Source organism: Calonectris borealis, chromosome 14 (genome assembly GCF_964195595.1).
Source record: "Calonectris borealis chromosome 14, bCalBor7.hap1.2, whole genome shotgun sequence".
NCBI lineage: Eukaryota > Metazoa > Chordata > Aves > Procellariiformes > Procellariidae > Calonectris > Calonectris borealis.
In genome coordinates, this window is record NC_134325.1 from 21270156 (window position 1) to 21290013 (window position 19858).

Below are 19858 nucleotides of genomic sequence, written 5' to 3' on the forward strand. Positions count from 1 at the left end.
CCAGTCCTTCCCCTGCCAGTGGGTGATCAGGGAAGACCTGGATTTTACAAGCAATATGACAACCTGTTGGTTGCCAAGCTATTAAAAAAAACCCACAAACCAAAAATTCAGATTTCAAAGAGTTCCCCCATGCTGCATCCAGGCAAACCCCCGACAACCCCGAGCCCTGAAGCCAAAGACAAAAGCCCTACTCACCCCAGGAGATGCTGCTCTTTGGGAGGGTCTCAGGACTGCTGAATCCACCAGGAAAATCCTTGGCCGTGGCCCAAATAAGCCCCCGGAGGGGCCTTTCCCACAGGCACCTGCAGGATTGATTTTTCATTTCGGCTGGGGCAATATCCAGTATGGAACGGAGGGGAAAATGGGTCGATCATATCGGGACAAGCATCTCCCAGCCGCTGGCAGGGCTCCAGAGCGGGGAGAAAAGGATAAGCAGAAAGGACGAGGCTTCCCCGAAAGCTTGAAGGTGAGATGGGGGGCAATGATGTCCATCCAAACCGGGACCGGGGATCGCCGGGAAATGCTCTCTCCGGGTTCGAGATTATAGCAAAGCTACAGGTGATGGAGACGGGGTTGGGTGTGAAGTGCTAAAGAAAGAGGTCAAAACTCTCACGGGACTCCCCCAAAAAAGCTCTCAAGGTTATGGACCGAAAACTAGTTAAAATAAAGGGAAAAACATTACAAAAGAAGGAAGAAGGGGTGCTTCTTCCACCAAAGAAGTTACGGGCAAGGTCGCGCTGCTCAACACACCCCACGACCTGGAAAAAGGCAACAGGTAGAAGTCAATAAAATCCCACGGTGATTCAAAGCTGTTCAGCTACAACATAAACCCGAGACGACCGAATTATTAGGATGGGATTTGCCACTCTTTTTATCAGGTTTTATAAATCCGTCTGCCCTAGCGAGAGCACCGTTTGGCTAAAAACCATCCAGAAACGGGGCCAAGATCAGAAAAATGCTCTTTGGGATGGGGCTGTGGTCCCCAGTGCACCAGGAGGGTTTAATCCTCTGGTCCAGGGTGGAGAGGGATGGATGGGGACACAGTGGTAGCCCTAAAAATTCAGAAAAGCTGCAGAGGGATCGGCAATTCCCTGTTCCTCACCCCAAAACGGGCTGGGGGGGGCGGCCGATGGGGTTATTTGGCAGCGGCAGCAGCTCAAGGCAAAGCTCTGTCACACGGCGCACGATTAAATCGTGGCTGCGGGATGGCAGAGGGGCCGCGAATCGCTTCAAGTCGGGATTAGAGAAACCCAGGGACGGCGAGTCCGGCGGTTGCTATTAGCACAGCGGTGCCGATGCGACGGGCTACGGCGGGGGGCTGCGCCCGGGCAGGATCCCAGGGACACCGGGCGATTTTTTAAAAGCTTTTCTTAAAAAGCAGCTCAAATCTCTTCCTTGCACACCAGGGAAAAATCCTGCCGGAGGTTTCAGCAACTCAATATTTTGCCAAATTAGGGGCCCCCCGCCAGCTCTGCAGATAGGTGGCTGCGGGGGGGATTTTGGGCTGAACCGCTCCCCACCCCCTCATCAACTCCTTTTATTTGGGGGGTGGAGGAATGGTTTTACCAATTTTCCTGCCCATCACAAATCGTAGCACGACCGGCCCCCATGAACAGCTTGAAGCCCCGCTTCGCCTTGGTTAGTCTTCCTCAAACCGCCAAGAAAAACCACTTCTCCTTGGCTGGTCGCAGGAGAAAAAACATTTTGGGGCAGTTTGCCTGGTTTCCAGCAAGCCGACCTCCCCCTCTTCTTGCAGAGGTTTTTTTTACAGTTTCAAGTCTCCTCCTCTGCAAAACGGGGCATCTTTCCCCCCGCCTGACTTTGCAGGTCTGAAAAGACCCCGAGTTTCCCATTTTACACCCAGCTGGGCTTTCCAAGCCCCACGGGTGCGGAGGGACACGTGTGGCACCTCCGAAGGGCTGGAACCCCAAACCCTCCGGGGCTTTTGCTGGGGCGGGTGGGATGCAACTCCTACGGCTGCTGGTGTCCAGGGAGGGGATGGGGTGGGCGGCTGGAAGTACATTTATCCCACCAGAATCAGGAAGCAGAGCTCGGGAATCAAAGCTTTTTGGTGAAACACCCAAACAGGGACTAAGGCTTATTCCCATTGGGATTTAGGGTCGGCAGCCCGTGGGAGAGGCTTCCTTCGCAGCGTGCCCGTAGGTCGCATACCGCATCCTTTTGAAAATCCTGTCGTTACCTTTCAGGCTGGCTGAAAGGGAGCAGGCACAGCACGGGGGTTTCCCCCGCGTGTCAGCGGAGGTGAGAAGCACAGGGTTGCACTTGGAAAGGACCAGCCCTTACCATCAATATTTTCCTACAGCCTTAAAGCGCCAGTGATTACAGCCGCAGCTTCCCAGCAGTACGCCCAGCCTACACTGGGGGTGCTTGTTTATTTTCTTTTTAGTATTTTTTTTTTTAAAAAAAGAAGAAAGGAAAAAAAAAAAGAAGAGAGATGTGTGGGTTGGCCAAGAACAAAGGAAAACGGGTGGGAGCAGCAATGTGCCTCCAGGACTTGGCGTCTCTCCTCTATTTTCCCTAGGGGGGAGCAGCCTCCCCCCCAGGCTCTGGTCAAGCTCTCACTCTGGGGATGGATCCTACGTTACCTTAACAGTCTACACCCAAACCCACATTTTTTTCCATTATATATACAAGCCAGGAGATACAGTGATGAGCCAAAGCAGATTGCCCAGAGCTTGACAGCATGGATGTACCCGTCCTGCTGCCCTCACCTCCCCCGTGGTACCTGCCCGTGGTTTATCTGCTGTTTCCTAACCTGGAGGAGATGCCCTAAAATCAAACCCAGGAGCAAGCCAGCTGATGCGCTGTGGTGGGTGTTTTCCTTTTGCTTTTCCCCCCGTTGCAGTTCCCAGCCTCTCCTTTCAGGGCCAGCAAAAGCCTTTGGCTGTGCTGAAATTCTCCATGCCTTATCGAGCCTGGTGCCGGTTATTACAGCTAAGCTACTGAACAGTTCAAAAGAAGAAGAGAAAAAGAAAAAAGGTGATACAGCTCCTGAAAACCCTAAACCTCAGCCCCCGATTTCCCCCAGGAAAGCAATCCCAAATTTCCATGAACTCCCAGGCAACTTCGCAGCTATTTATAATGGCAATAAAAGGAGCAGCAGGACTCGCGTTGAAAACGTGGGCGTATAAATAGTAACGGCACTTGGAAACAGCGGCTCGGGTCTATTGTCTCTTTCGCACCCCGCGCCGGGAGCCCCCGGACGGGAGAAGTCGTTTGCGGCCCCCGCAGCCTGCGCGAGCTTTCAGCGCGGCTCACACCCAGCAGCAGCGCGGGCGGCGGGGGGACAGCACGGAGCACCCCGCAGGTATTCGGGGACAGCACGGAGCACCCCGCAGGTATTCGGGGACAGCACGGAGCACCCCGCAGGTATTCGCTTCCCAGAATTACCCGCGGACGTGTCACAGCGGCCGTTGGAAGCAGCTGGGAAGTCGCAGGCTCCAGTGCCGACACCGGTCGGTGCCGATGGGATGGAAACGGCCCCCGTGTACCCCTTGTCCCCCCTCTCAGCCCAGGCAAAGCCCTATATTTAGGGGACATCCAGGGTGGCAAGCGGGCGGCAGGGACCGAGCCCACGTGCCCAACACAGTCACGGCCCAAGGCTCACCTCAAACTGCTAATTTGGGAGAGAGGAGCCTGCCGTGCCGAGGAAAACCACCTTCATCGGGCACTCGCCCTCCCGCAGCCCCAGACCCAGCACCCAGGTCGGGCATCGTAAAGCCAGAAAATATCGCAACACCCAGGCAATCTCAGTTTTCCTGCTCTGAGCTGAAACCAAAGCAATTCATTAGAGGAGAGGCTGCACTTATTTTGGGTGTCTAAAAGCAGCACCTGCGTGGAAGATGCCACCAGCGGCTCCGCTCCCCCCTTCGCCCCCAGAAATAGGGTTGGGGCTGCAGCAAGACCAGATCCACACACTGCTCCTCTAGTTAAAGCCTTCAGGAAGCTCAAACCCTCTATTTTTTATTTAAAAAAAAAAAAAAAAAAAAGCACAAGATGGATGATAAAGGCTGCAGCTGCAAAGAGAACGCAGCTCCACCCCACCTTATAGGCTTCTTCTGTGCCCCTTGCTAAGAGGTGATCAAACCTCCGGCTGAAATCAGCCTTCCTATCCTTTCTGAGCAAGACTTTGGCTGCTGGGGTTGAGTCCCAGCCCCTATAGCTGGCTTAATTTTGCGGCAGCTCCCCAAAACCTGTGGGGTGTGTAAGCAGAGGAGCGGGTACCATAAGGACTTGAGCATCAGTGCAAAGAGCTCCTGCCCTGTCTCACTCCGGAGGGCTCAACCCGAGTAAAACGTAGGGGGAAAAAAGTTATACGTACCGACCTCCGCCCCGACGATACGCAGACCCCCGCGCCTCCAGCGAAGGCGTTGCGGAGGGGTTGGGGGGCGAGCCGAGGAGGCTCGGCGCTGCTGGTGGTGACTGGCAGGCGAGGGCGCTTTTGGGAAGGACGTTTCTGTTTCATTCGCCTCTTCCAAGCTTCCCAGAAATCTGGTAAGCAGATTTGCAGCCTACCCGCTCGCCAAATTAAATCACTGTCCTGGAGATGCCTTTTGGACGATGAGACCAAAACTCTTCAACTTCTCTCCGTGGAGCCGAGCCACGACAGCCCAGACGCGGGGCTCGGAGGACTGGTGGCCCCCAGGTGCCGCACAACCCTCTGGACCCCCACGTGTCCCCAGGAGTGGCATTTTCTGAGAACACAAAGGAACCTGCCCAGAGGATCCGGCCGCATGCCCCGCTCCATCAGTCCCTCTCCTGCAGGGGCTACTAAGCAGCCCTGAGGCCTGGCCCTCCCCAAGGGTGGGGGTTTTTTGGAGGTCTCCAAGGCAAACCAAACCACAGCCCCCACTCCACGCGCTCCTGGCCTCCACCCCTAAAATCCCCTTAAGTGTTATTTTAATGGCATTGTCCTTCTCAGCAAGGAGGAGGACAGGTCACGCATCTCCACAGGCCCCACACATCCAAGGGGCTGCAAAATGGAGGTCTGGGCACCTCCTCTCTGGGGACCCAAGTTTAAGTCACCTCCCCGAGCCTCTAAAGCTGCAGGCTCTGCTCCGAGGAAGGCAGAGACCTTCCTCCTTTTCTTCTTCTTCCTCCTCCTCTCTTGCCTGAGCCCTGCAGAGCCCCCACCACAGGGATTTGGGATTTACGGGGTTGCCCCAGCGCATCACCCCCAAGGGCACCTTTAAGCCCTGGGTCCCACAGAGGGACCCCCCCAAGCCCTTTCCCACCCGTGATGGATGCGGCACCCTCAAGACCTTGTACCTGAGAGGGGAAACTCTCCCAGGAGAGCCACTAAAGGCTTTCGGTAATTAGCAATTAGCAGCCCTGACGAGCTCCTCCTGGCCTCTCTGAGAGCAGCTGAGCCTGATTCTAATGAGGTTTTTTGCTAATTATAGCAGGCGAGCAAGGCCAAGCTGCCTCCTGGCCTTGGCAAGGGGGCTGCGGGCTGAAACGCCGGCAGCGACCGCACTGAGCTTTTGGCTAAAAACCTTTCTGAACTCCTTGTGCTATAAAAAAAGTGCTGGGGTTAATTCAGGACAGCGATCCCCGCTGTGCCGAGCGCTCCTCTATTCCCAGAGGCCGGGAGCACTGAAGGATGCTGGCTGTGCTTTCTGCTCGCAAGCTGGTCCTCTCTCATTCATCATTTTGAATAATCCGTGCCGAATAACGGTGTATTAATTTGAATAATAACGTGCCGTGGGTTTCTGCCGTGCCCGGCATTGCGCCGACTTGGAGCTAGAGCCAGCAAGGAAATACGGTCCCTTGGACAAGCCCTGGGGACGTCAGGGACTTCAGTGACGTGCTCAGGGACACCCAAAACCTCTGTGGCACGGTGAAAGGCTGGAGCAGACGTCAGCATCCCAATGGGTTTTTAACCCCCCTCGAGCTGGGTTGTTAACGCGGCCCCGAGCCGCTGGGTTTGGGGTTGGCGAGCGAGGCTGAAGGCTGCGTCTTCGTAGCTACCGGGCTCTTCGCTCCCCGTCCCGGCGGCTTCGCGGTCGGGCTGGCTCTCGGCTGACCCGGGTCCCTGGCGCGCGGCAGCGGCAGCCGGCTCAGCGCCTCCCGAAAGCGGCTCTTTTCCAGCCAGCCCCGAGCAGCCGGGCAGCAAACACCCGCTCCGGCTGCCAGACCACAAAACCTCAAGCCCAGCTCACAGCGTTCAGCTCGTTTGGGAATGCCATAAAAAGAAAATAAAATTAAAACAAACAAAAAACCCCAGCCCTCGCTTCCCCGTGGCCAGCTCCCCAAGGCTTTAAAGCCCCCAGTTTTGCTCTCGCCGTACGCAGAGCCGGGAGCGAACCAGCAGCCCCCGGCGGCATTTCCCACTGCGGGCATCCAGGATTTTAATTAAGATGCTGGAAAGGAGCAGTCCCCAATTGCTCTCTTGGCCCGGCCCCTCGACAGGGTTCGTTTTCACCCCACGGGAGGGATGTGGGTGTATGAAGGAAAGTGGGATTTAATGAAACCCTTGGAGAGAAAGCCCTTGGCTAGACACCAGCAGCCCCAGGAAACATCTTCGGGAGCTGCAGGAGGGGACAGGGTGCCCGTGCGGGTTTCGAAGCAGGGAGGGGAGGTGGGATAAGCGGTTGCCCCAGGCTGCCGTGCTCTGGAGGAAGCCCCGCTGTGTGCGCTGCCCGGGCACGCACCTCTGCCCGCACTTTCCCCACTGCTGGGATGTGGAGGGAGCCAGGAAGGCGCGCGGTGCTGGGGCTCGGGCAGAGGGCAAGGGAGATGCCCGGCCCTAACTTAAAGGCTGTATTCCCCACCGCGTGCCCCTGTGCTACAGTCTCCCTGAAAGGGAAACAGCACGATAGAATAACCCCATCCCCGCGCTTGCAGGCACGAGAGCATTGCAGGCGGTTGCTAACTCAGCTTTTATTGTCATTGTCACAGGACGCAGCAGCAGACGATGCGATAGGTCGCTACGGGGGGGTCACAGCGTGTTACACCACAGTCACCTCGAACGGGAATGCAGCGCTCTGCATCAGGCGCGAGGGCGGGAGAGAAACGATGCTGCAGGGAGAAGATGCCGCTAGCTGCAAACCCTGCTGCTTTCCGTGCCTTTGCTGCCCCGTCTCTGTGCAAAAAGACAAATTCTCAGGCCATGGTGATTTTCCCTTTGGGGACAGGGCAATTAATAAGCAGACAAGGGGGTCCCTGCAAAGAGCATCATTTGCACCTCCTGGTGTCGGCTCCGTTGCATCCATAATTCAGATTGGCACGCAGCAGTTTTGCTCGTGCTACGCTCGGCTGAGTTGCAGGGCAAAGGCATTAAGAGGAGAAGCTGCCCCAGGAACACTGTTCCTCTAGGATGGAGAAGCGTGACCTTAGCCTACGGTTTCGATCTGCATCAGAAATGCAGTCTGTTTGATTTGCCTCCCCTTGGAGGTGGGCTGCCCCGAGCGAGATGGAGACATAAAATAAGCGCAGACTCGGCGAAGGCAGAAACCCCCGCAAAGCACCGAGCACGCGGTGCCTTCAGCCTGAGATGGAGCAGCAACACCCGCCGCCTCCGCTGCCCTTTGCCCGGGATTTTATCTACAGTGTTATTAAAGGAGAGCGCCCCAAGAAGCCCAAAATGTTAAAAAATGCTTTTTTAGAAAAGCCAGGGTTTAACAGGCTTTTTTCCCCCACTGTAAACAGATCCCTGTTTTGCTTTTAAACATGCCCCCGGTGCCAGCCCGGGAGCCGCCAGGGACGGGGAGGGGCTCCAGCAGAGCGGGGGCCCTGCAGCTCCTCCGCAGGCGGGGGGACACGGGGATCCCAGGGGAAAACCGGGATGGGAACACAGCCCTGGGCTCCAACAGACGGACGCTGGTGGCTGCGGACGGGCAAACCGGCTGGCCTGGCTCTTCTGGGAGGGCCACAGCAAAGGCAGAGGGGGACACAGCCCTCCGTCGCCCACCGACCCACGCGGCGGGTGGGTCTGGGGGCACTGAGGGGCGGACGTGGGCAGCGACCACCCCGCCGGAGCAGCCGGCCAAGCTGGAAAGGTTTTGAGCAGCCACCACTAAACACAGGGGATTTTACCCACCAGCGACACCGAGCAGCAGAAGCGATGGCCGTTTTCCCCAGGACGGGGATGGCTGACGACAGCCCAGGAGCCAGCGCGACCCTTGGGGTCACCCCGGCGTTGTGGGTGCAAGCTTTGGGGCACAAACAGACCCAGCAAGCTTTCTTAGGGGAGCGGGAAAACCCATACAGACGTGTCTGTGCCGGGTCTGATCCCCGCTGAAACACTTCAGAGCCTGCAAGGGTTGACCCAACACCACTGAAGTCACCACGAACCACCTTCGCTACTGACTTCAGCCATGCAGGAGGAGGAAGAGGGAGCAAAGGGGTAAGACAGATGAAGAACATCTTCCCTGCTGACGCAAAGCCCATGTGTAAAAACCTACGGCCTTTAAAAGCTGTTGGACCCCGATCCCACCCTCCCCACCTCTTCACCTTCCCCTCCGGGAGCCAGCACAGCCCACGAGCTGCCCCTCAACCCTGGGGCTGAAGCGGCGGGCGCCCTCGCAGCAGGATGACCTGTCCCTCGGCCCCGGCTCGGCCGTCGCTCTTGCCTCCGCACCGGGGACGCTCACTCGGGGATGTAGTCCCTGAAGGAGTTAAAGCTGAGGCTCCGGCCCGCTGAGTTCAAGGTGGAGCTGGCTTGCATCTTGGGGATCTTCTCCATCAGCTTCGACACTGTCCTCCTCTTGAAGGAGCCCGGGGAGAAATGCCCCTGTCTCATGAGCTCCTGGTAGAGGGTGTTGAACACTGCCACGGTCTCTTCATAGCTGTCCCGGGTGGAGATCTCGTAGAAAGGAAGCTTCAAGGCTTTGGAGAGGTTTTCGCCATCCTCTGTGGACACCATCCTGTCGAACTGCAAGTCCTTCTTGTTGCCCACGATGACCACGGGGGGCTGCTCGCCCGCGCTGCTCCGCTTGGGACTGGAGTGGATGTGGTTGATGAGGAAACACAGCCGCATGACCTCGTCAAAGCTGCACCTGTCCGTCACCGAGTAGACCACGGCGAAGCCATCGCCCCATTTGATCTTCTCCTCTATCTGCAGGGAATCCTCCTCCTGCCGGGACAGACAAGCTCCTGTTAACACCAGAAGCCCCAACACCTCCTAAATACCAACACTGCTGGTTGCAGCCTAGAAAACCTCCCAAGGAGGCCCGTCACCATCTCCCGGAAGGTTTTTGGCCCTGGGCTTGCACACAGCCGTGATGTGCAAAGCAACTCCGTAGCCCAGGGCAGGAATTTGATGGGTTGGGCAAAATGACAGATGGAGACGGCAATCAGCCCCATCCTGATGTGGACGAAGGGAGATTTAGTGCCGCTAAAGCAGGTACACAAAGGTAGGGCTGCTGCTAGATGGGAAGCCAGCCCAGGGCTCTCCATCGCCCGCAGTCCCGGTGCTTGGTGGCTCCTTCGACCCAGCACCCTCCTGCTCCCCTGAGCTGTCTCCCTGCCGTCAGGATGCTCCTCCGACGCAGGGAGCAGAGCTGCGCCGCACACCAGTAAGGGGAATAGGAAAATATTTGCTGAAGCCACACTGCAATTGATGTTAGAGAGACATAAATTCTCCCAAAACATCCTTTTTCCAAGATAAACATCTCGTGATCGATATTTCGGATACAAGAGATTAAAGCTGGCGGAAGAGCAGGGATTGCCTTCAATGGCAAGTCGCACTTCCCCAGTGGTATCTTCCAGGTCAGCCAGCTATGAAACGGCGAGAGCTCACCTGCCCTGCCGTATCGAGGATCTCGAAGTGCACCATCTCCCCGTCGATGACGGCCATGTGTCTGTAAATCATTTCTGGAGGAGGACAGACAGAAAAGCGTGCGTGAGGGAAGCCCCTGGGTAGCAAATGACAACCCAGGTGGCCTCGATGAAAGCCGTGCTGGAGAAGTCGATTTTCACCGGCTGCAACCTAAAGCCCACGTGGCCTCCGTTTCGAGTCCACGAGCTGGTCCTCAGCCTGTCTCTCCCCACGCCTGGGAAGGGCAGCCCTGCGCCCACGGCATCGAGCCCAGCATCTCCGACGGGCAGCGGAGACCCCCAGCCAGCACCCGGCCGGCTTTCGCCTTGCTGGAAATAAAAAGGCAACGGTGACGGAGGCGTTGGAGCAAAAAGGGGTCATGGAGTGACCTTCTGCAAAGGAAGAGGGGCTCAGCAGGAGGGTATGAAAAGCTGGGGTTTGTTCTGAGCCCCTGCTGGTGCTCCTGACCCAGCCCTTTGCCCAGCCGGCCTTGAACTCCTACTCCGAAGCAGCGGGGAGCGGCTCCTTCCTAACCAAGCAATAAAAGCGTCTGCGAGGTGTGCACCCGGGCAGCTCTTCCAGCACAAAAACCGCTTCGAGCTTCACTAATGTCATCAGGCAATGAAACCACTCTGCTTAGCAGCCGCCCTGGGCGCAGCATGCTCGACGACGCCTCGCTCCGCGCAGATGGAGCACCTCGGTCACGCCGGGTTCGTGTGCCACCGCACTACGGGGCAGGAACCCGCTTGGCTTGGGGTCTACGGGGTAAACCAGGCACCTTCCCCCTCCTCCAACACGGGGAAGCACCAGGTACGCTCACCGTACGGCCTCTGTATTTTATCACATCATATGGAGCGAGCCCAACAGGAGGAAGAGAGGAAAAACAAATTGCATGCCAAGGAAAAAAAGCATCGCTCACCATAACAAGCGAGGAGTGGGGATGTAAAGGACAGACGGGGCAACGGCAGGGTTGTTTTTCAGACCAAGCCTTTCCCTCGGGTCCCCTGTGAACCAGCTGGGTTAGAGCAACACAGAGACTTCCCAAATTTCCCAGCCCAGCGGGTGACAGCAGGGGTTAGGCAGAAGGATGCACAGCCAGCAACCGGTCATTTCTGGGATACCTCAGCAAGACAAGACTTCAGTGCCCAAAAAACCTCAAACCCAAATGCAAAAAAACCCCCTAGAAGACAGGAAAGCACTAGCCACTGCTCCAGTGTCTTAGATACCTCCTTCCCCCTAAAAGCCACCTCCCAGCAAATTGCTCGAGGCTGACCAAGCACGCTGTGCTTCCTTGTGCGATGCGATGGCTCGCCCCAACAGATTTTGCCTTAACAAAACAACAGAAAAGGAAAAAGGGATGCAAGGTCCAGGGAGGTGCCACGATGGCTGGTGGCTCTGACCGCTGCCAGTCTGGTCGAGGAGGAAGAGGAAGGAATACGGTGAGTTTGGGAGCAGGGTCGGCTCTGCCGGGAGCGGCGCTGGGTGCACCAGAGTCTCCAGGCTGAGCCAGAGGCAGCAGCAAAGGCAGTAAGAAAAAGGACTTTACCTACCGAGGGTTGGGTCGTAGTCTCCAATGAATCTCCTGGTGATGAATCTTACGGTCAATGCTGTAAAAAAACCACAACAAACCCAGTTACGCTTGTCAGATCAAACTGCAGAGAAACATCGGCTGATTGAGGCAGGAGGGATGGAGCAAAGACCTGCCCCAGCCTCACCAGGAGAAGACATCCCAGCAGCGATGCTGTAGACCCGGCCCCGTGAGGACCAGGTTATTGCAGGGTTGGGAAAAGTGTCTTCAAAGGCGCCCAAACAGGCTGGGTCATTGCTGCGTGCTGGCTGGGGCTGCCCTGCGATGACCAGAGAAGCCTACAATAATGCAGCAAATTGCCAGATCTTGGTGGCAAAAGGTGAGAGTGAAGCAGACTAGGAGAGGATCACGGTTGCCCGGGTGGATGCCTTGGACCAAGACTGTTACAAGCCCTCTTTTCTCCCCGCAAAGTCCTCGGGTGAGGGCACAGCCCCGTGCAGGCTGCCCTCTGCCTTGCTCTACCCCTGTACGATGTGGGACAAGTGCGTCGGGACGGGCAGGAGCCCACCCAGGCTGACAGCTCGCACCTCACCTCTCCTACGCAGCCTGAAAAATTTCCAGAGCTCGTAGATATTGGGCATTTCAAAATAACCGCACTGGAGCCCCGGGAAAAGGCTAGATGGTTTTTGCATTTCTTTGCAAACGTTTGCATCGAGGACCGAAACCCACCGTGTGACAGGATGCCCCAGGCAGGGGAAGAGGTCTCTGCCCAGCTCCATCAGCGACACACCAGGCACCTCTGCCCAAAGCCGCCTGCTCGTTGTCAGGTCAATGAAATGCGCCCAGCGGCAACGGAAAGCACCGATGGCCCCCCCGAGGCTGGCTAACCCAACCGCTCGCCTTGGGTTAGCCAATCTCTCCTGCGCTGCTGCTGTCAGAAACGTCCTTCCAGGTCGCGCGGACGCAGCAGCTCGGGAGCCCCGAAAGCGGCAGCGAGAGGTGGTTGGGCTCCGCAGGAGGCGGCCGAGACCGCAGGCGTTTCACCGTGCTCGGCAGACGGCAGCAGGCAAAGTCCAGGCAGAGCCGCACCCCGCGAACGCACCCAGACGTGCAGGCGAAAGGCGGCTCCTCGCACGCGGAGTTCACTTTCTTGCACGGTCGGGCTTGATAAATTGCATTTTCTGGCCTTGATCCTGCAAAGATTTATGCACGTGCTTAAGTTTTATGCCAGGTGAGTGATCCCCTCGGTGGCCTCCAGCCAACCGCTTTCCAATGGCGAGCTCAACGTGGGGGCAAGTCGGTGCCGGGCCAGGCGCTCTCTCTGTATCACCGGCGCTGACGGTGTAACTGCCTGCATGGGTCTCATGAATTTCAGCACTGTTTGTTTAACCTGACCCAGGCTCACGGCATGGAGAAAGGAAGGCCGTTGGCACCAAATCTCATGAAATTCATCAAAAAGCCAAAGTCGGAGGAACACAGGGCACGGCAAACCGGGAGGTCCTCCTCACGCCAGCCATGTGTTGCAGCAAAACCAGCCCTGGAAAGGCACCCGGCAGCATTAGGAGCTGGTGGAGCAAGAGCTGAGCAGACGCCCCGAGGACCAGCCCACCCCTGGGTGAACACGTCACCCTCCTGCCGCGCCTGCGCCCGCAACTCACGTCCCCAGCACGGGGATGCTGGGCACAAGCTGGGAGCATCGACTGTTTCATCCTTGCAAGGAGTCCTGCTCCCCGGCAGCTCTCCGGCATGCTGGGGGACGAAGCAACCCCCTGCCACAAAAACAACGTGGAGATTGAATCATTTGGCCCGATTTTTCCTCCTTGCAAGGGCAAGGAAAGGCAGGAGCAGGCGCAGCGTGGCATTGCGGGCAATTAAACCCCTCTTATCCAATTACCACATCTCCCTGCACCAGAGACCGGGAGATGCAAAGCCCAAATTACACTCTAATGCTAGGCTGGGTGGACGTCTGCTGAGGCTGGAGGCTTGCCCGATAGCTCCATCAAACATGGCAAGGGCTTTCTGCTCGCTGGTGAGAAGTACTGCCTCTCATCATCTCTCTCCATCCAGCCAGGCTGAAGGAGACAGACCTCGGCTCCAGAGCAAGGGCTTGTTTGAGGTGGGCAAACTCTCTGGGGACTGCAAAAAAAAAAAAATCAGACACTCCTTATATTTTCCGTAGGGGGTAGCAAAAGCTTTGCCATTGTGCCAGGTCTCTAGACGGGTATTTCCAGCAATGGGGACAGCGGACAGGGCTGAGGCTCAGCTGGCAAATGGCCAGGAATGGGAAATGGGGGAAAAAGCAAAGGCTTTCTAAGTTACGAAGCAATTTGGAGGTGCTGAAAACCCTGCTGGTCTGAACAGGGCAGGGAGGCAGCCAGAGCATACCTGTCACTCCTGCTAACAGAGCACCAAGCTTTGCTAAATGTCCCCGATGTGGCCAAAGAGACACAAAACCGCATCTGTCCCTGCCCTGGTAAGTGCTGGGTGTTACCAGAGTCTCCTGCTCCAGAGCCGGCACACGGGGAAGCCTCCCCGGCACCGCAGCAGCCCCCGGGGCCACGGCAGGACCATCGCGGTCCCCATGCCGGCACCCTGGGTGGCATGGGGAGGTGACAAGAGGAGACTGGCGCTCGTGAAGACGGGCAGAAGCAGGTGAGATGCTACCAAGCCGTTGGTGAGATGCCTCCAAGCCGGCTTCGTTTCAGGAAGAGCGCGGGGGGGCTAGCAGCATCTCAAGGCGGATGCAGGAACACGGCGCTGAAGAGCTGGCTGGAGACGTGGTTTTGCTTTGAAGAAAAGCCGACGTACTTTTTACTTGACTTTTCACACCTGCAGCCTCAAGCACCCCACAAAAAAGCCCTGGGAGAGCTGCGAGGAGGCCACAATGCTCAGGCTGAAGGGGAGATACTGGAGAGGCGAGGAGGAGCGGGTGGCGCTTGGCTGCCACCAACTTACCAGCAGCGGAGAACTCGCCTCCCAGGCTACACCAGGGGCTTACGGCAAGAGAACTCCTTTGCCCGGCAAGGGAAACCCTTGGCTTGGAGCCTGTGACTGCAGAGAGCGAGCGGTGACTCCTGGGCCTTCACAGGGAAGGAGGAACGAGAGCGAAGCCGAGGCGCTGTTCAGCCACGCGCAGAGCGAGGGCACGACGTACAGAGCCCGCGGCGGCTCGCTAAAACGGTCGTCTCGTCCAGGATGGGATAACTACCGGGTGGCAGAGGAGGCGGGTGGGGATGTGGCTGCACGCCGGGGCTGTGGTTTGCAGCTTGGCTCGGACCGAGGAGAAACTCTGCAGCCCCGGCTGCCGGGGGATAATTCAGGAGCAGCCCGGTAATGGCAGTGCTACGGGAATCTGGCTCTGGATTGTGGAGCTGAAAAAGCAATGGAGCAAACACAACGGGAGGGTCAAATGTTACACCTCCTCTGCTCAGAAAACATCAAAGGAAGTGGTGCAGGACCCAGTCCCTGCAACTCCCCGGCACTGCAGGAGCTTTCACATCAGAGGGAGAAGCAACCAGGCTTGAGAAGAGATCACCGCAGGTGACCAGCTGCATCTCCCGAGATCCCTTCTGCTGGCGAAGGACCTCCTGGCCAAGCCCAAAGGCTTATTTTTCTACTTGCCTTCATCCCCATCCCTGCCTACCGGAATATCTTTCTGCAGGGAATTGCCTTTAGGATGCAACAGGGTGGACTCGGAAAGCACTAGCATCTCCGAAAGCAGCTCTCCACCGTTGCAGAGCGAGTGAGCTTTCCTCTCGCCCTCGGATCTTCCCTACAGAGCTGCATTTCAGGGAGAAAAGCCGGCAGCAGCACAAACACCCTCTCAGATGTTGTTTCAGAAACGCCTTGCTCTTTGCCTTTGGAAAGAGTGAGGCAACAACTAATCTTCACACTTGGTCCTCGAGGTCTAAGCTAATTCAGACGACCTTCCAGGCTGCCTTGGTGCTCAGGAGCCGATCCACGCGCCTGATGCTGCAGATGCACTGGTGCAAAGCAAAACCCTCCGCGTCGCCGTTTGTATATAACGTCTTTCCAACGCAGCTGCTTTGAAAATGCACCGTCAATGCCTGGGGGTGATTTTCTGCCGTGATTCGGAGGCTGAAGGGAGCGGGGAGCATGGCTAATGGAAGTGATGCTTAAGCCCTTCAAGGTGTTAATGACGGTAATGGGTATGAGCAGGCTGTGCAAGGGACGGGAGCAAAACGCAGCAGAGAGGCTAAGACCTGGCTTGGGAAGGCAACAGGAGCAGAAAGTGAAATTGGTGGGAAATGCGTGGGAAGGGGGAAAAAAAACAGCGAGAGCAAGGCAGGAGTGCAGAGCCCAGGAGGGACAGGACGGAGAAGCTGCACACCAGGCTTAAGGAAACAGAGCAGGAGTCTGAAGGGAGAATAAACCTCACCAAAGCCAGGATAGGGTATTAAACCCCCTCAAAACCACAAGATGTTGATGAAAAGCTAACACCTGTTGATGAAAAGCTAACACACGTTGATGATGCACTCCCACACCAAGCTTGCTTTCCCCATGCAAATTCAGTTTGTCCCAGCTGGCCATCGGCAGATGTTCCCCACCTCTTGCCCCTGCACACCCACACTGTGCCAGTCAGGATCTGTGCGTTCGCCCCGGGAACGTGGCTTCCCACCTGAGCCGGGCTTTCTGCTGCTTCAGCCCCAGCAGCTCTGCCCCAGGCAGCTTCTCCTGCCCTCCGACACCTGCCCGGCTCCTGCTTGGGGGATTCACCACCCTCTCACTTTCCAAGCCGCCTCTGGGTTTCAAGCCCTGCCCGTCAGAGAAGGAATTTGATGGAACAAGCATGTAATTTAGCAAAACTGCTCTGCGGAGATAGCCAAGGATCCCGCAGGAGGTGTGTATCAGCATCTTCAAAGAGGCCACAAAATTATCAGGGGGAGAGCGAGACAAGTCAGGCTCAATTTCTAGAAAGCACCTGATTCTGTGTCATATGTTAGGCAGCCACCCAAAGCTGGAGCGCATGGTGTTGTACGAGAAGAGGAGCCAATTAAATTGATTAAAAATTGGCTGGAGCGCAAGAACACGAGCGAAGCTGCCAATCGGAAGAAGTGGATGCAGGCAGGGCGGCGTCAGCACATCCACGCAGCCTTATAAGGAATTTTTTTTTCCCCATCTTGAACACAAGTAACCTCAGAAAGGGCTCTCCTTGGAGAGCCCCAAAGCTGAAAGGGTTAATTTTATATTCAATTTGGTCTCTAGGAATGACTACGGGCTGGTTCGATGCGCAATTAACCTGCCATTGCGGGGACCGGCCGGGTACCTCCAGGACTGCATCGAGCCCTGCGTGCCCACGTGCTGCTCTGTTTATGCTGCTGCATAACACATCTCTCTTGCGAGCGTAACGGCTTACAGCATCAATTCATCTTCGGTTCGTGTTTTGTAAGCAGAGCTTTCCTCTGAAGTACGGCAAAGTTTACACTGGCTAGCATCAACAGCAGAAGACAGAAGATAATGCAAGCTCTGGCTGGGCTGGATTTACACCCTCCCGCAGGTGATTTACACAGCCTGGGCCAGATCTTTAAACTACCAACGGGGTTAGCCACGGGTCTGCACCCAAACCCGTCCCCGCTCGGAGGATCTGGGACCTCGGATCACCTTTGAAGATTTCCAAACTGCTCCGAAGAATCAAACTCTTTTGCTGAGAACTGAAGGGTTTTTTCTCCCTTTTGCAGCTGTCCAGGTTTTAATTGCCCTTTTGATTGTTCACACACCTCGGCCCCCTCAGCTCTCCCAACCTGGCTTCTGCTTCCCAAAGGGGTGGATGCCAACAGCTCGCCCGGGTGATGCTCCGGCATGGCGCCCACTCGCATCCTGCCAGGACCGGGAGCTTGGCAGCTCAGGGATGGGTTCGGATGAAACCCGCCTGCACCCTCCCTTGCTTCCCCTCCCCAAAACGGGGGATCCCCACGCATCGCGCCCTTCCTCTCCGGGCCAGCTTGGGCAGCCCTGTTTCTCCTCTGCCTTGGGGACCAGCACCCCGCCGCCTCCCGCAGCCCATCCTCCCCAGCCCCGCGGGAGCTCCAGCGATGATGCTGATGCTTTTGACTCCTTCCTCGCGTGCCACGCGCCGGGTCCCTCAGGCCAGGGGCTCACGGTCCGTTACCCAGGGTGTTAACTGCTCCGCCGGGCAGGCGAAAGCACTTAGAGGTTTCCTCGCCCCCGGCCCCATCTGGCGCAGGGGCTCGCAGGCAGCAGGACCCGGCAGCTCGGGCACAGCACCCAGAGAAGATGACACGCTGTCCCTTTGCAGGACAGAACATGCAGCACAGCACCCAGGGGGACAGGGACATGGAGAGACCTGCTTCGGGGTGGCTGCCAGCCCACGGGGGATCGTGTGCCTGCCATTCCCGGGGGCTGCTCCCGGTTCCTGACACACTCCGTCTCTCCTCTGCAGGAGCCAGGTTATCGATTGCCTCCCTCTGCCCTGACTTCATGGCCTGTGTTACCATCACAGCCCAAGAGGACAGCAAAAACGCGCTGCTGAAGGGCACAAAGGTTGCAGACACCCACGGAGCTGAGGCGACACGAGGCAGACACTGCAGATCGGTCCCGCACGATAGCCAGCCGTGCTGCGGCAGCCACCGAGGGCACCGGGGCCGAACCCGGCTGGAGGAACCTCTAAAGACCCTTGGCATGATCCGACCCTACGGAGGAGGCACAACAGCCTCTCTCTTGCCCGCAGGAGGGACTCACGGCTCCCAGGCGCCCGCTCCGCACCGGATGGGATTAACACCGGCGGGGGAAGTGCGTATGTGCAGGCCGGGGTGGGGGGCGAGCCGAAGCGCTTCATACGCTTTGTACAACCATCGCTCGCGGCTCCATCTGCTTGCAGGGACTCCGAGGCAAACACCGCACACGGACCCCGGCCGGTGCTCTGGGTACACCTGGAGCGGAGCCACGTTCCCATGCTCCCACTCCTGGGCTGCTAACTGAGATCTAGGAATTGCCTCCTTTAATTTAATCAGGGAAATCATGATTTTTCACTAACACTGGGCAAGAGGAACTCGCCAGCCAGCAAGACAAGAGGCTCGCCGGTTACTGTATATGGAAACGCAACTTCAACAGCACCAAGAGCCAAAGCTGCTGGCCACAAGCCAGGCAGAGGTGCCACCGCTGCAGTGTATTTAAAGGTTATGCCTTTTCCAGAGTGGCAGGCCAACATTGCCCTGTCCCCAAGGACATGGCAGCCCCAGCTGTACCCCCCCCAAGCTCTGCGTGGATGGCTGCTCCCCTGCCCCACTGCAATAAAAAGAGCGCAGATCCGTGCAGACGCGCACCTTTCCTTGCCAGTGACCGGCCCCTCTCGACCCCGCTCCTGGCACACTGGATGCTGCGCAGAAACGGAGCAGAGGACGCCTTCAACCTCGGGTGCTCGCAGCCCGGGATAGAGGAGCGGGAAGGGGTGGAAGGATGATGCCCGGGCAGGAGTGGGGGTGAAGGAGAGAGCTCAGGTGCTCCTGGCTCAGCATCCCAAATCCCCACCCCGGCAGCTGCAGATGGAGAGCACTGAGCAAAGTGCAGGGAAAGGGAGTTTTCCTAAAGGAAAACTAAACCCAGCACTGCAACATGGGGCTCTGCAAACCCCGCTCCCTTTGCTAAAAACGAGCCGCAAACTCTAAGTACCCAGTAAAGCACAAACCTGAGCTCAGCTTTCAGTCCTGAGAGCTCCCATGGTCAGCAACGTCCCCCCCAGGGACCACTTTGGCAGGGAACCCCCCCCTTGGGACGAGCCCCTGGCTGCAAAGCGCCCACTGCTAAAACTCGAGGGGAGGGAAACTTGGTGCCCTTAAACACAACGGGCTCGGGGGTCCACCTGGGCGATGCCGCAGCCGCCCTGGAGAAGCTCGTTCCCCATGCCGGCTTTCCGAAACAGCCCCTGCCTGCTGCCCAGCCCCGGCTGGAGCCCCGGGGGGCCCGACCCCTCTTCCCGGCGAAGAGACCCGGGGGCGCGGATGCTGGGGGGATGCCGGAGGGATGCAGGGGGGTTGCTGGGGGATGCCGGGGGGATGCAGGGGGGATGCTGGGGGATGCCGGAGGGATGCAGGGGGATGCCGGAGGGATGCAGGGGGGATGCCGGGGAGCCCCGTCCTACCTGTCTTGCCCACGGCGCTCTGCCCCAGCACGACGAGGCGCAGGGTACGGGCCGGGCTGAGGCTCACGGAGCGGCGCAGGGGCCGCGGGAAGCTCATGCCGGGGCCGGGGTCGGGGCCGGGGCTCGGGGCTGCTCGGGGCTCCGCGGAGCTCCGCCGCGCTCCCCGCTCCGCCGGGCGCTGCACCGCCGGCTCCGCCCCGAGGGCCGGGCTCAGCCCCCGGGCTCGGTGCAGGCGGTCCCCAGCTGATGCCCACCTCCGCCGCCGCCTCTCCTCCTCCTCCCCCTCCCCGCGGAGGTGGTGGCCCCCAGGCCAGCGGGGTCAGGCAGCGGGGGTGGCCCCTACCTCGTCCCGGAGGAGCTGGGAGAGGGGCATCGTGCCTCAGTTTCCCCGCACGCAGGCAGCTCTGGGTGGGTCTCGCCGGGAAAGGCC

At 58.0% G+C, this 19858-nt stretch overlaps 1 protein-coding gene across 1 annotated transcript; it reads right to left on the bottom strand.

Annotated features, from left to right (window-relative positions):
- Positions 1-6883: 6883 nt before the first annotated feature.
- Positions 6884-19569, bottom strand: LOC142088381 (ras-related and estrogen-regulated growth inhibitor-like). The gene is made up of 5 exons (XM_075163678.1): positions 19429-19569; positions 11332-11388; positions 9764-9837; positions 8476-9097; positions 6884-7105 (listed from the first exon to the last, which is right to left on the bottom strand). Exons 1-4 carry the CDS (start codon positions 19523-19525, stop codon positions 8612-8614), a joined length of 714 nt encoding a protein of 237 aa, XP_075019779.1. The 5' UTR covers positions 19526-19569; the 3' UTR covers positions 6884-7105; positions 8476-8611.
- Between the last annotated feature and the right edge of the window lie 289 nt (positions 19570-19858).

Excerpts from the sequence above, each read along its gene's own strand:
- LOC142088381 (XM_075163678.1), bottom strand. The coding sequence starts at position 19,525 with ATGAGCTTCCCGCGGCCCCTGCGCCGCTCCGTGAGCCTCAGCCCGGCC. Across the intron at positions 11,389-19,428 it reads GAGCGCCGTGGGCAAGACAG|CATTGACCGTAAGATTCATC; the intron begins GTAGGACGGGGC and ends GTTTTTTTACAG. Across the intron at positions 9,098-9,763 it reads TCCTCGATACGGCAGGGCAG|GAGGAGGATTCCCTGCAGAT; the intron begins GTGAGCTCTCGC and ends CTGTCCCGGCAG.